Source organism: Oncorhynchus tshawytscha, linkage group LG16 (genome assembly GCF_018296145.1).
Source record: "Oncorhynchus tshawytscha isolate Ot180627B linkage group LG16, Otsh_v2.0, whole genome shotgun sequence".
NCBI classification, from domain to species: Eukaryota; Metazoa; Chordata; class Actinopteri; order Salmoniformes; family Salmonidae; genus Oncorhynchus; species Oncorhynchus tshawytscha.
Window position 1 is genome coordinate 39690108 of NC_056444.1, and position 12895 is coordinate 39703002.

Consider the following 12895-nt stretch of genomic DNA (forward strand, 5'->3'; position numbering starts at 1 on the left):
TCCGGGTGGCTGGTTTCAGATCATCTCGCAGGTGAAGAAGCCGGATGTGCAGGTCCTAGGCTGTTGTGTTATTCGTGGTCTGCGGTTGTGAGGCTGGTTGGATGTACTGCAAAATTCTTTAAAATGACGTTGGAGGTGGCTTATTCTCTGGCAACAGCTCTGGTGGACATTCCTGCAGTCAGCATGTCAATGGCATGCTCCCTCAACTTGAGACATCTGTGGCATTGTGTTGTATGACAAAACCGCACATTTTAGAGTGGCCTTTTATTGTACCCAGCACAAGGTGCACCTGTGTAATGGTCATGCTATATAATAAGCTTCTTGATATCCCACACCTGTCAGGTGGATGATTTATCTTGGCAAAGAAGAAATGCTCACTAACAGATGTAAACAAATGTGTACATAATATTTTAGAGAAATACAGTGTATTCAGACCCCTTTTACTTTTTCCACATTTTGTTCCTTTACAGCCTTGTTCTAAAATGAATTTAAAAAAAATACCTTCATCAATCTACACACAATACCCCATAATGACAAAGCCGAAACAGGTTTTTAGAAATGTTAGCAACTGAAATACATAATTTACATATGTGTTCAGACACTTTACTCAGTACTTTGCTGAAGCACCTTTGGCAGTGTTTACAGCCTCGAGTCTTCTTGGGAATGACGCTACAAGGTTGGCACACCTGCATTTGGAGAGTTTCTCCCATTCTTCTCTGCAGGTCCTCTCAAGCTCTCTCAGGTTGGATGGGGAGCGTCGCTACACTGCTATTTTCATGTCTCTCCATAGGTGTTTGATAGGGTTCAAGTCCGGGCTCTGGCTGGGCCACTTAATTTGTTTTGAGTTAAAATACATTTGCAAAAATTTCTAAACTTGTTTTCACTTTGTTATTGTGGGTAGATAGAGGGGGAAAGAAGTATTTTATCAATTTTAGAATAAGGCTGTAACAAAATATTGAAAAAGTCAACTGTCTGAATACTTTCCGGGTGCATAGTAAGCTTTTTGTACATATGGAATATTTTCTTGGTTCTTTTTATTTCAGCTCATGAAGCATGGGACCAACACTTTACATGTTGAGTTTGCTTTTGTTCGGTGAGAGAGTCTTTATAGACACAGTTATGGACCCTCTCCTCTACTCTCTCTGTGACCCCCCCCCCCTGCAGCAGCACCCCGTGGCGGTGGCAAGGCCAGGAGAGATGGGGCGCAAGCTGGACCTGTCGGGCCTGACAGACAACGAGGCGGAGCACGTGCTGAAGGTGGTGCAGAGGGACATGAAGCTGAGGAAGAAGGAGGAGGACAGGCTCAGGTGAGATGGGGGATTGGGGGAAGGGGGAGGGAACTGTATGAAAAATGGGATTTGCGGGTCTGATAATTGAAGTGTACCATGTTTTCGGAAAATGTTTTATTCCTGGTCAATTTACAACTCAAAACACAAATTAAATTACTGAACATTTGGTGCCCCCAGGACGACCTGGTATACGATTCCCCTTACGAAAGTTAATACACTTCTCCAATGGAGAAGAGTGTTTCTTTTTAGCTGATAGCCATGTTATCCAAATCTTTCACATAACTGTGTGAGTTTGAGTAAAGATGTTTCGGGAAAGATATTTGTGCTGATCCTGCTGGATTTAAAGGGGGGCTAAGACGTGACTGTCTCTTCAGCCTAGTCAGACTGTGTGGATGTGAGACATCTTCAGCACGTGCTCCCCCTCGTCGTCCGTCAGGCCCGACAGGTCCAGCTTGCGCCCCATCTCTCCTGGCCTTGCCACCACCACGGGGTGCTGCTGCAGGGTCTTGAGGTCAGGGTCTGGTTGGGGGTCAGGCCTCAGGGTGCTGCTCTGATGTCATACCCTGCTTCTTCACACATCCCTGAGAGATAAAGTCTTCTGTCAGATCCGACAGGCTTTCTCCCTCCTCCTCCATTATGCCTATCTGCCTCTGTCCTTCTCCTCACATTTCAACCCTCTCCTCCCTCTCCCCTCCATCTATCCCTCCCTCTGTATCTCTCTCTCTCTCTCTGTGTGACAAGCTGCAGCTAGGGGATACAGTGTTCTGATGTTGACAGGCTCTTGTGGGAATCGGTCATCAGATTTATAGGCAGATCAGACCGTCTGGTTTGTGATGCATCAGCAAGCCTCTTGTGAGGATGCCTCGAGCCATTCCGAAATGATCATACAGATCTATCAAACTGAATATGGAAATACATGTACATATTCATTTAAAGTGTTGTCAAGTTTCACTTTATACAGTGTTATGCTCTCCAGTCCCCACATTTGATCAAGAGACCAAAGTGTTTTTCCACTGTACTGCAGTAGCTTTTTACATTTCTAGGCCTATCATTGTGTTACAGGACACCACAGTGTTGACCTTCCATGGTAGGATGTGTATCGACATGAATGCAGTCTGTTATTGGTTTGTTTTGTTTTTTACCCAGTGAAGAACATTTATTATTATTGTTACAGAACAGTATTATATCCTGCATTGCCAGACTCTGTAATCTCACATTTACTCAGTTTATAAGGGGGAAGGCTGGATCGAGGCTACATTATTATTGACCAGACAGCGGTGGTCTTGAGTCAGCAACATTTTTAGACCCTTCTGGGGTTTGTCTAATCAAGACCGGGCTAACAGCTAGCTAGCTTCTCCATGAATTACTGGGAAATACAATATGTCCTCTCAGCAAAGTCTTATTCAAATGATCAAAACCAAAGAAACCTTTGGAAAAAAACACCATGTCAAGCCATTGGTGTTTCTCTCTGTTTAAAAAGATGAATAGCTAAAAGGATGAATGCCCTTGTAAAAAGTTGCACATTTTCAATGGGAATTCTGTGGATCATTAAAGAAATGATCAAGCTTTGTTAAAAGGAACCAGAGTTGGAGCAAAGTGGTTTAGACCAGTAAAGACCCGTGTAACTACAATGCTAAAAAAATAAAGGGAACACTATAATAACACATCCTAGATCTGAATGAATTAAATATTCTTATTAAATACTTTTTTCTTTACATAGTTGAATGTGCGGACAACAAAGTCACACACAAATTATCAATGGAAATCAAATTTATCAACCTATGGAGGTCTGGATTTGGAGTCACACTCAAAACTGAAGTTGAAAACCACACTACAGGCTGATCCAACTTTGATGTAATGTCCTTAAAACAAGTCAAAAGGAGGCTCAGTAGTGTGTGTGGCCTCCATGTGCCTGTATGATCTCCCTACAATGCCTGGGCATGCTCCTGATGAGGTGGCGGATGGTCTCCTGAGGGATCTCCTCCCAGACCTGGACTAAAGCATCTGCCAACTCCTGGACAGTCTGTGGTGCAACGTGGCATTGGTGGATGGAGCGAGACATGATGTCCCAGATGTGCTCAATTGGATTCAGGTCTGGGGAACGGGCGGGCCAGTTCATAGCATAAATGCCTTCCTCTTGACACACTCCAGCCACATGAGGTCTAGCATTGTCTTGCATTAGGAGGAACCCAGGGCCAACCGCACCAGCATATGGTCTCACAAGGGGTCTGAGGATCTCATCTCGGTACCTAATGGCAGTCAGGCTACCTCTGGCGAGCACATGGAGGGCTGTGTGGCCCCCCAAAGAAATGCCACCCCGCACCATGACTGACCCACTGCCAAACCGGTCATGCTGGAGGATGTTGCAGGCAGCAGAACGTTCTCCACGGCGTCTCCAGACTGTCACATATGTCACGTGCTCAGTGTGAACCTGCTTTTGTCTGTGAAGAGCACAGGGCACCAGTGGCGAATTTGCCAATCTTGGTGATCTCTGGCAAATGCCAAACGTCCTGTACGGTGTTGGGTTGTAAGCACAACCCCCACCTGTGGACGTCGGGCCCTCATACCACCCTCATGAAGTCTGTTTCTGACCGTTTGAGCAGACACATGCACATTTGTGGCCTGCTGGAGGTCATTTTGCAGGTCTCTGGCAGTGCTCCTCCTCCTCCTTGCACAAAGGCAGAAGTAGTGGTCCTGCTGCTAGGTTGTTGCCCTCCTACGGCCTCCTCCACGTCTCCTGATATACTGGCCTGTCTCCTGGTAGCGCCTCCATGCTCTGGACACTACGCTGACAGACACAGCAAACCTTCTTGCCACAGCTCACATTGATGTGCCATCCTGGATGAGCTGCACTACCTGAGCCACTTGTGTGGGTTGTAGACTCCGTCTCATGCTACCACTAGAGTGAAAGCACCGGCAGCATTCAAAAGTGACCAAAACATCAGCCAGGAAGCATAGGAACTGAGAAGTGGTCTGTGGTCCCCACCTGCAGAACCACTCCTTTATTGGGGGTGTCTTGCTAATTGCCTATAATTTCCATCTGTTGTCTATTCCATTTGCACAACAGCATGTACATTTATTGTCAATCAGTGTTGCTTCCTAAGTGGACAGTTTGATTTCACAGAAGTGTGATTGACTTGGAGTTACATTGTGTTTAAGTGTTCCCTTTATTTTTTGAGCAGTGTATATTAGATATATTAGATGCCCGCTGACAACAAATCAAGTTACGTCTTATGTTAGTTCGATTTGGTCTGTATTGTTCCGAAAAGTTATTACGTCTTCTGTTGGTTTTTGATTTCTCTGTGGACCCTCTCTGTTTCATAACAGAATCAACGGTGTGCCATAATCATTGCTCTTGAGAAATCGATATTTGCCAGTCGAGGGCTCTGAGCAGTGCTGGACACTTGCTCAAATTCATTCACACTCCTGAGTTTGATTGGAGTGCGGAGGTCCTGGGTTCGAGCCTCGGGGTTAGCCCAATCGGGAGGAAGTGGTACTCCCTAAGCAAGCAGCGTGACGCCCTTTACAGTTGTGACTCGGATATGCAGTTGCTCTCAGCTCAATGGTGGGGTCTTTGTTGAGTAAGTGTTAGAGGTGAATGTAGAACATGGGGATGTGTGAAACTTACTACTCCGCCTGCGCTGCCAAATTGCCAGCTTCTCACGTAGCGCCAACTGGTAAGACGCTTCAGGTGGGCTGTCATGTTTGCTAGCTAGGTAGAGGTCCTGTGTTCGAGCCTCGTGTGAGCCGAATCAGGCGGAAGTGGTACTCGCTAAGCAAGCAGCTTTCAACCGTTACACGTGTATGGGCATTAGGAAAAAGCAAAGGCTTTGATTTCTGGTCAAACAGATGAGAACAGGGTCCTAGAAGACCTCTGGCAGAAAAAGTATTGCGGTATTAGTAATCCATCACAACACAATAATGTTGACCTTTTTCTTTCTGGTCTAATCCAGTCATCAGAATTGTCCTAACTTTAACAATAAAGCTGCATAACATTTTTTTTTTCTAGATTAAGTATTTACATCTTATGTTTTTTTTGTTTCTTTTTGATAATGTGATGTGCACTAACTTATAAGCTAGCTAGTATTAACATGCGCCTTAAAAATGGGCAATATTAGCTTTTCTGTACGACTCTGTACGAAGTTCTGCAATGTAAGAGAATTCTTAAAGGTACAATGCAGCCATTTGTATCTCAATAATCATTTCTGGGTAACAATTAAGTACCTTACTGTGATTGTTTTCAATTAAAACGGTGAAAACGAAACTAAAAATAGCTCCATAGCAAAGAGCAATTTCTCAAGCAAGTCTGGGAATGGTCTGAGTGGGGAAAACTGAAAACTAGCCGTTTTTGGCAGAGGTTTGGATCTCTCTTATTAGTCTAACTAATTTACCACCGGGTGACATCAGGCAGGCCAAAAATCCATCCCACCAAAAGAGGCTGAAATTTCAGGCTGTCTTTTCAAACAGCTCTTACACTAAATGTACATTATCATAATTTTCACAATAACACTATTATTCCAACCTCAGTGTGGAAATGTATATAAAACACAGGAAAATCACGTTTTCACAGCCTTTTAAACATGTATAGCTATTGTTCTACTACTATTGCTAAAGCTCTGTTTACTCAGTGATTTGTAATTCCAGTGAGCTAAATTGTTTAGAAACTATTGCTACTGTATGTCAACATTGTTAAATGTTGGCTTGCTTAGTATGGCTTGCTACAGTATATTTCCTTCTTAACATGTACAAGATGATGTGCTTTTTACCCAATTATGTTGTACAGTTACCGTATCTGCTGTCCAACCTCTGGCCTGCTTCCTCCTCTCACTGTAGCCAGCCTGCTGGAGTGTCTCATTACACCAGCACAGGGAATTCAGTCTCAGAGCTCAGCCAGAGAGATGGTTGAAGAAAAGAGAACAAACAGCACTGACTCCCAAGGGATGGAGGGAAAGACAATAGAATGATAAAAATAACAATATCCATCCACCACTCTTTGTTTTTCAAAGTTTTCCCAGGTCTGTCTGTTCTCTCGGCTTCTACCTACAGCAGCAGTGGTTACTCCTGGAGATGGTGGAGATTGATCCGTTAAAGGCCTGTTCCTGACTTGATAATGACTCACACTTCCCATGCTCAGCCCAGTCTTTCCCTAGCTCACAGACACTGCTATTAATGAGTGTTTGACAAGTCTATCTTTACAGCCGTAGGTGAAAGTCAAGTGTCTGCATCTTAACGTCCTGTCTGTGTAACACTAGTGGTTTGTGTGATGTAAAAAAAAAAAAAAGCATGATAATTGAACAATGCCCGGTGGCCAGTTTGCTATTCCTTTGTCAAGTGTAGACCAATGCTATTTCTCTGTCTCTCTGTCGGGCTCTCAATTCAGTAGACTTAAATTACTTCTAAAGTCAACCAAAATGTGAGCAGTCTTTAACTTGTCTCAACCATACATTATTGGATTATAGTCTCATTTTTTATTTTATTTTAATTTAACTAGGCGGGACAGTTAAGAACACACTTATTTTCAATGATGGCCTAGGAACAGTGGGTTAACTGCTTTGTTCAGAACGACAGATTTGTACCTTGTCAGCTTGGGGATTCGAATTTACAACATTTCTATATCTAGTCCAACGCTTTAACCACTAGGCTACCCTGCTGCCCTAATACATTTCACAGTCTAATAATTCTAATACATTTCACATCGTTAATTACGTTTCAGGGTGGAATTATTTAGTCATTACTTTAAACATATACATTTCCTTATCAATAGAAACAACGTTTATTTTAAATTTTTAAATCTAACGTGTTTCGGCTGCATGGCCTTCGTCAGGGCTCTTCTTGCTTTGTCTCTCAGCTCATTCACAGCCATGTGAAAGCTACCTGTGTTGCTGACATTTAGTCCTATACACGTGTATTATTTTTAAATATATTTTTTTACCCCTTTTTCTCCCCAATTTTGTGGTATCCATGTGGTAGTCTTGTCCCATCGCTGCAACTCCCGTACGGAGAGTTGCAGCGGAGGCAAAGGTCGAGTGTCTTAGACCACTGCACCACTCGGGAGGTAATACATGTCGTTTGTGGTGTGTTCTAATAGAACTGTGTCCGAATATAATTTATATTTGTCATCCTGATTTCTGGTCAGAGCCCGGGTCTGACAGAACCTGTGCAGATGATCTAGATGCTGCTGTAACCTCTCCTTAGTGGGAGACCATAGCACCAGGTTATCTGCATACAGCAGACATTTGATTTCAGTGTTGTGTAGGGTGAGACCAGGTGCTGCTGATTCTTCTAATGTTTTTGCCAATTCATTCATGTAGATGTTAAAAAGTGTTGGACTTATTGGGCAGCCCTGTTTCACTCCACATCCCTGAGAGAAGTCGTCTGTTTGCTTGTTTCCAATTTTAATCGCACATTTGTTTTAAATGTACATTGTTTTTATAACATGTTTTCCCTCCAATACCACTTTATATTAGTTTATAAAAAATACCTTTGTCAAATTTAATCAAATGCCTTCTTGAAGTCTACAAAACACAAGTAGATTTTGACTTTGTTTTGGTTTGCTTGTTTTTGGGTGTAAGAGTGTGGAGGGTGTAAATGTGGTCTGTTGTACGATAAAAAAAAAATCCAATCTGGATTCTGCTTAGGATGTTGTTTTCATCGAGGAAATGATGTATGATACTGCAGAGAATTTTCCCCAAGTTGCTGTTAACACACATTCCTCTAATTATTTGGGTCAAATTTGTCTCTATTTTTATAGATTGGTGTGATCAATCTTTGGTTCCAAATATTGGGGAAAATACCAAAACTGTTGAAGAGTTTGAGTACAGCCAATTTGAATTTGTGAAACGTATATCTGATCATTTAATTTAAAATACCATGAGCAACACAGTCCTTTTTGGGTTGGAGAGTGCATAGTTTTTCCAATAATTATTTTTCTGTAATTGGGGTATCCACAGGATTCTGATAGTCTTTCACTCCTGATTTCAAGGATTTTGTCATTTTTCTTATTTATATATATATTTATTTGTTCTGGGCTCTTGTTATAATGCTGTAGAGGTTTGCAAAGTGATTCCTCCACATATCCCCATTTGTGGATAGCTAAATCCCTCATGATGAGGTTTGTTTAATTTATTCAAATTTTCCCAGAAGTGGTTTGATTCTATGGATTCCTCAATTACATCCAGATTTCTTTTTTGTTCTTAGGGTGTGTTTATATTGCTTCAGTGTTTCCCCATAATGAAGGTGTACATTTGTGTTGTCTGGGTCTCTGTATTTTTGATTAGATATATTTGTCAATGACTTTTAGATTTTTGCAATCATCAAACCATTTTTCATTGTCTTATTGTTTTGGTTTGTTCTTATGTTTCTTTAGATTAGCCAAGAAGGCTAATTTGTCAAATATAAAGTTTATGTTCTAAACGGCCACATTTTCAGTTTCAACAATGTTAAGGCAAAACATTTGTCCAGGAGAGATTGTATCTTTTGGCTACTAATTGCTTTTTGATAGATTTCTGTAATGTTTGCACTCCATCTATAGGCCTGTTGAGTATGGGGTCAATTTCACGCCATATGTATTGAACTCTAAATGAAATTGTGGACATGAAAAATGAAGTTGAATGTAAAAACATATTTTTGAGGACTGGTGAAATAATGGATGTTGAAATCAAAAACCAAAAATAAGACCTCCAAAACCCAAATGTTGTAAGCAAATCATTTTAAAGCGAGAGCAAACACTTTGACAAATGATAAAAAAATATATATTTGAAAACGAATGCAAAAATAGTTTTTGGTTAAACTTTCCCAGCAAACAATCCTATTGAATACATTTAGCCTACGCCCTTGCCTGCATGTACTACCTTTTTGGTTCGCTACTCGTATCTTTTCTTTCGATGTCTGTTTCTTTTCTTTCACTGCCAGTCTTTTCGATTGTGAGTTTTGGAATAATTTTTCTATGAAGGACAGGGTTTTGAGGGAGCTGTAGACAATGAGTCGCCATTGGTCCAGTAGTTTTGGAGTGATGGGCTGGTCGGTGTTGGAGCTGGGGTGTGGCTGGTCTGTGCTGGTGCCACTTTCAGTTGGAGGCTGTTCTGTGGGTTGGGGGGGAGGTGTGCAGCAGGCAGGGCTGGGGAGGCCTGGCTGGTTGAGTTGGGCTCCTCTGCTGTGTGAGGGGAGGTCATAAAGTGGTGATCTAGCTGCTAACAGCCTGTCCTCTGTTGTCTTTCTCTACTGCAGCTCCTCTCTTAGTGTGGTCAGCTCATTATTACTGCTCTGCCTGTCCTCCTTTGTTATATCAGCCAGTTCTTGCGAGTCCATCTCTCTCTTGCTGAACCTCTATCAGCTGTGTTGCAAGGCTGCTGTCCTGCTCTGGCCGCACCTTGGTTATGAGATCCTCTAAGGTGTGGATGTCTGGTTGCCGTTTGCCTCAAGCTCTCCCTGAGCAGGACAACCTCCCCCTCCAGTTTGGTGAACTCATCCTTCATGGCAGCCATGGTGGTGAGGAGGGCCTAAGCCTGCTCTGCACTGAGGGGGTCGCTCTCCTCCTGGGGCGTGTTCTGCACTGTGCTTGATGTGCCTTTTTGGGTGGGGATAGTGGAGTTTGTCTTGTGGGAGGGCATGTCATTGGTGGTGTCCTCTCTCTCTCTGCTCTCCCCTTAATGGTCTGAAAGTCTCAAAGTTTCAAACAGCCTAAGGTTACCTTACACCATGACAGTCCCAGTCTTGTAAAAGTTGATTGTTATCATGGTGCTTTCAGGGTCGTCTGTCTCTTTGACTTTCAGCTTTCAGCCATGACAGATTTTCTCTTTATGGATGGGCAGACTGCTGAGCTCCATGTATTTGGCTGGTCAGTGAGAAAGATGAGATTACTCACATCACCGTTTTTGTAGAGGTCTATGAAAAGGGTTTCTTACCTCCCCTTTAGAAGGTTCTGTTTAAAAGCTTTCCTCATTGTCATTTTGGCCTCTGGAGGGTAGAGAATGGTCTCAGCGCTGATGGGGACACGGTGCCTGGGGACTCTGCTACTGCTGCTGCTGCTGATCTGTTCTGCTGCACTGTTGCCGTGGCAACCGGGTTTGTTTGTCTGTTGCTAGCTAACTCTAATTTAGCTCAAACACCAGCAACAAGGGTGAACAATTCTTCACACATAAAAAACAGAACATCTGTTTAAAGTTAGTTCCGTTCTCTTTTTTTGGTTTACTCACTCGGTTTGGTCGTTTGATGTAGTATCAACTCCCCTTGCTAGATTTGTTCAAGCTCAATTTTTCTGGCTAGCTTGTTAGCCTGTTGGCTAGGTTTTTGTTGTGTAGCTAGCTAGTGATGGTCAAAACTTCTTAATTTGGGGCACAAAGTTACTTTTTTTCTATTCTGATTGAATAGAGTTCTTGTTCATCAGTTGTCTTTATTTTTTAGATTTGAGTGCTTATCTCATTCTAAAAACATAAATATATCAGGAGTTCAAGTTGAGCATGTCTGTAGCTCTCTCTCTCTGCTCTCTCACTGTCAGTCTTGCTCTCTTTCTCTCTCTCTTCCGGTCTTTCTCTCTCGGTCTCTCCCTCCCGGTCTTTCCGTATCCGTCTCTGGATGTGCTGGCTCAAGCATGTTCTCTCCCCCCTCCCATGTAGATAACACATCTTGAGCTGATTACTGAACGGTGTAGGTTTTATGGCGGTGATGTTAATTGGTCAACCTTTGGAAATGAAGTGGTGATTAAAAATTAAAGTGTCACGGCCAAACAAGTACAAGGCTGTTAAGTCGCTTATAGAGAGGGTCTTAGTTAATGAGTTGTTAGATATCATGGAATGTATAATTTCTGGATAGTTGTAGGACTCATTTCATAAAATAGGGAACTGAAATGTATACTGTGTAAAATTAATGCTAGTGTTGTAATTTATATGGCGTAGTAATTTGTTGGACTAGAATCAGAATAACTTACTATCCAAGTACATTTACGTATTCAGGCCCCTTGACTTTTTCCACATTTTGTTACGTTATATCCTTATTCTAAAATGGATTAAATAAAACATTTTCCTCATCAATCTACACACAATATCCCATAATGAAGTAAAAAGTAAAAACAGGTTTTTAGAAATGTTTGAAATTTTTTAATAAACTGAAATACCTGATTTAAATAAGTATTTAGACACTTTGCTATGAGACTCGAAATTGAGCTCAGGTGCATCCTGTTAACATTGATCATCCATGAGATGCTTCAACAATTTGATTGGAGTCAACCTGTGGTAAATTCAATTGATTGGACATGATTTGGAAAGGCATACACCTGTCTATATAAGGTCCCACAACTGACAGTGCATTTCAGAGCAAAAACCAAGCCATGTGGTTGAAGGAATTGTCCGTATAGCTCCGAGACATATTTATGTCGAGGCACATATCTAGGGAAGGGTACCAAAACATTTCTCCAGCATTGAAGTTCCCCAAGAACACAGTATCCTCCATCAATCTTAAATGGTAGAAGTTTGGAACCACCAAGACTCTTCCTAGAGCTGGCCAAACTGAGCAATCGTGGGAGAAGGGCCTTTGTCAGGGAGGAGACCAAGAGCCCGATGGTCACTCTGACAGAGCTTTAGAGTTCCTCTGTGGAGATGATTGCCCTTCTTGAAGGTTCACCCATCTCTGCAGCACTCCACCAATCAGGCCTTTATGGTAGAGTGGCCAGACTGAAGCCACTCCACAGTAAAAGGCACATGACAGCCTGCTTGGAGTTTGCCAAAAGGCACCTAAATACTCAGACCATGAGAAACAAGATTGAACTCTTTGGCCTGAATTCCATGCGTCACATCTAGAGGAAACCTGGCACCATCCCTACGGAGAAGCATGATAGTGGCAGCATCATGCTGTTAGGATGTTTTTCAGCGGCAGGGACTGGGAGACTAGTCAGGATTGAGGCAAAGATGAATGGAGCAAAGTACAGAGATCCTTGATAAAAACCTGCTTCAGAGCGCAAAGGACTGGGGCTAAGGTTCACCTTCCAACAGGACAACAACCCTAAGCACACAGACAAGACAGCGCAGGAGTGGCTTTGGGACAAGTCTCTGTCTGAATGTCCTTGCGTGGTCAAGCCAAAGGCTAAACTTGAACCCGATCACACATCTCTGGAGATACCTGAAAATAGCTGTGCAGCAACTCTCCCCATCCAACCTGACAGAGCTTGAGAGCATCTGCAGAGAATAATGGGAGAAACTGCCCAAATAGTTAATAATGGAACAACATCCACACCTAGCCTACAGTGACACATGTTCCCCTGAAGACAATATCTGCACAGGGGCTTTCTGATTTTAAATCCAAATCCAATCTGATTGACAGAATAGTAATTTAGGACAAATAAGTTAGTATTTTTCATAATTACTCCCTCCCTCTTTCCCGTCCTCTGTCATAGACAAAGTTCAGCCTTTGGTTGGTATTGCCTGCTTTTAGAGAGGGTGCAGTGAATAAATGAGTCCCTCTTTTACAGGACAGTCAGTTACATGGAGAGATAAAAGGATAAAGAAAGGAGGAAACAGAGGTTAGGACCACAGTCTGACAGCAAAACAGAAAAGCAGCCTTCTCAGCCTGTCGCGGTGTCTGTCTGTTGACAAGGCCTTGCCCTCTAGATGTGA

The 12895-nt window shown here is 42.6% G+C and overlaps 1 protein-coding gene across 1 annotated transcript in view; it reads left to right on the top strand.

Annotated features, from left to right (window-relative positions):
- LOC112215150 (rab effector MyRIP-like) overlaps positions 1 to 12895 on the top strand; it is a 147942-nt gene that overhangs the window by 12250 nt on the left and 122797 nt on the right. The window contains 1 exon segment of the mRNA XM_042299152.1: positions 1168 to 1307. Coding sequence (XP_042155086.1) covers positions 1198 to 1307 — 110 coding nt within the window. The 5' untranslated portion in view covers positions 1168 to 1197.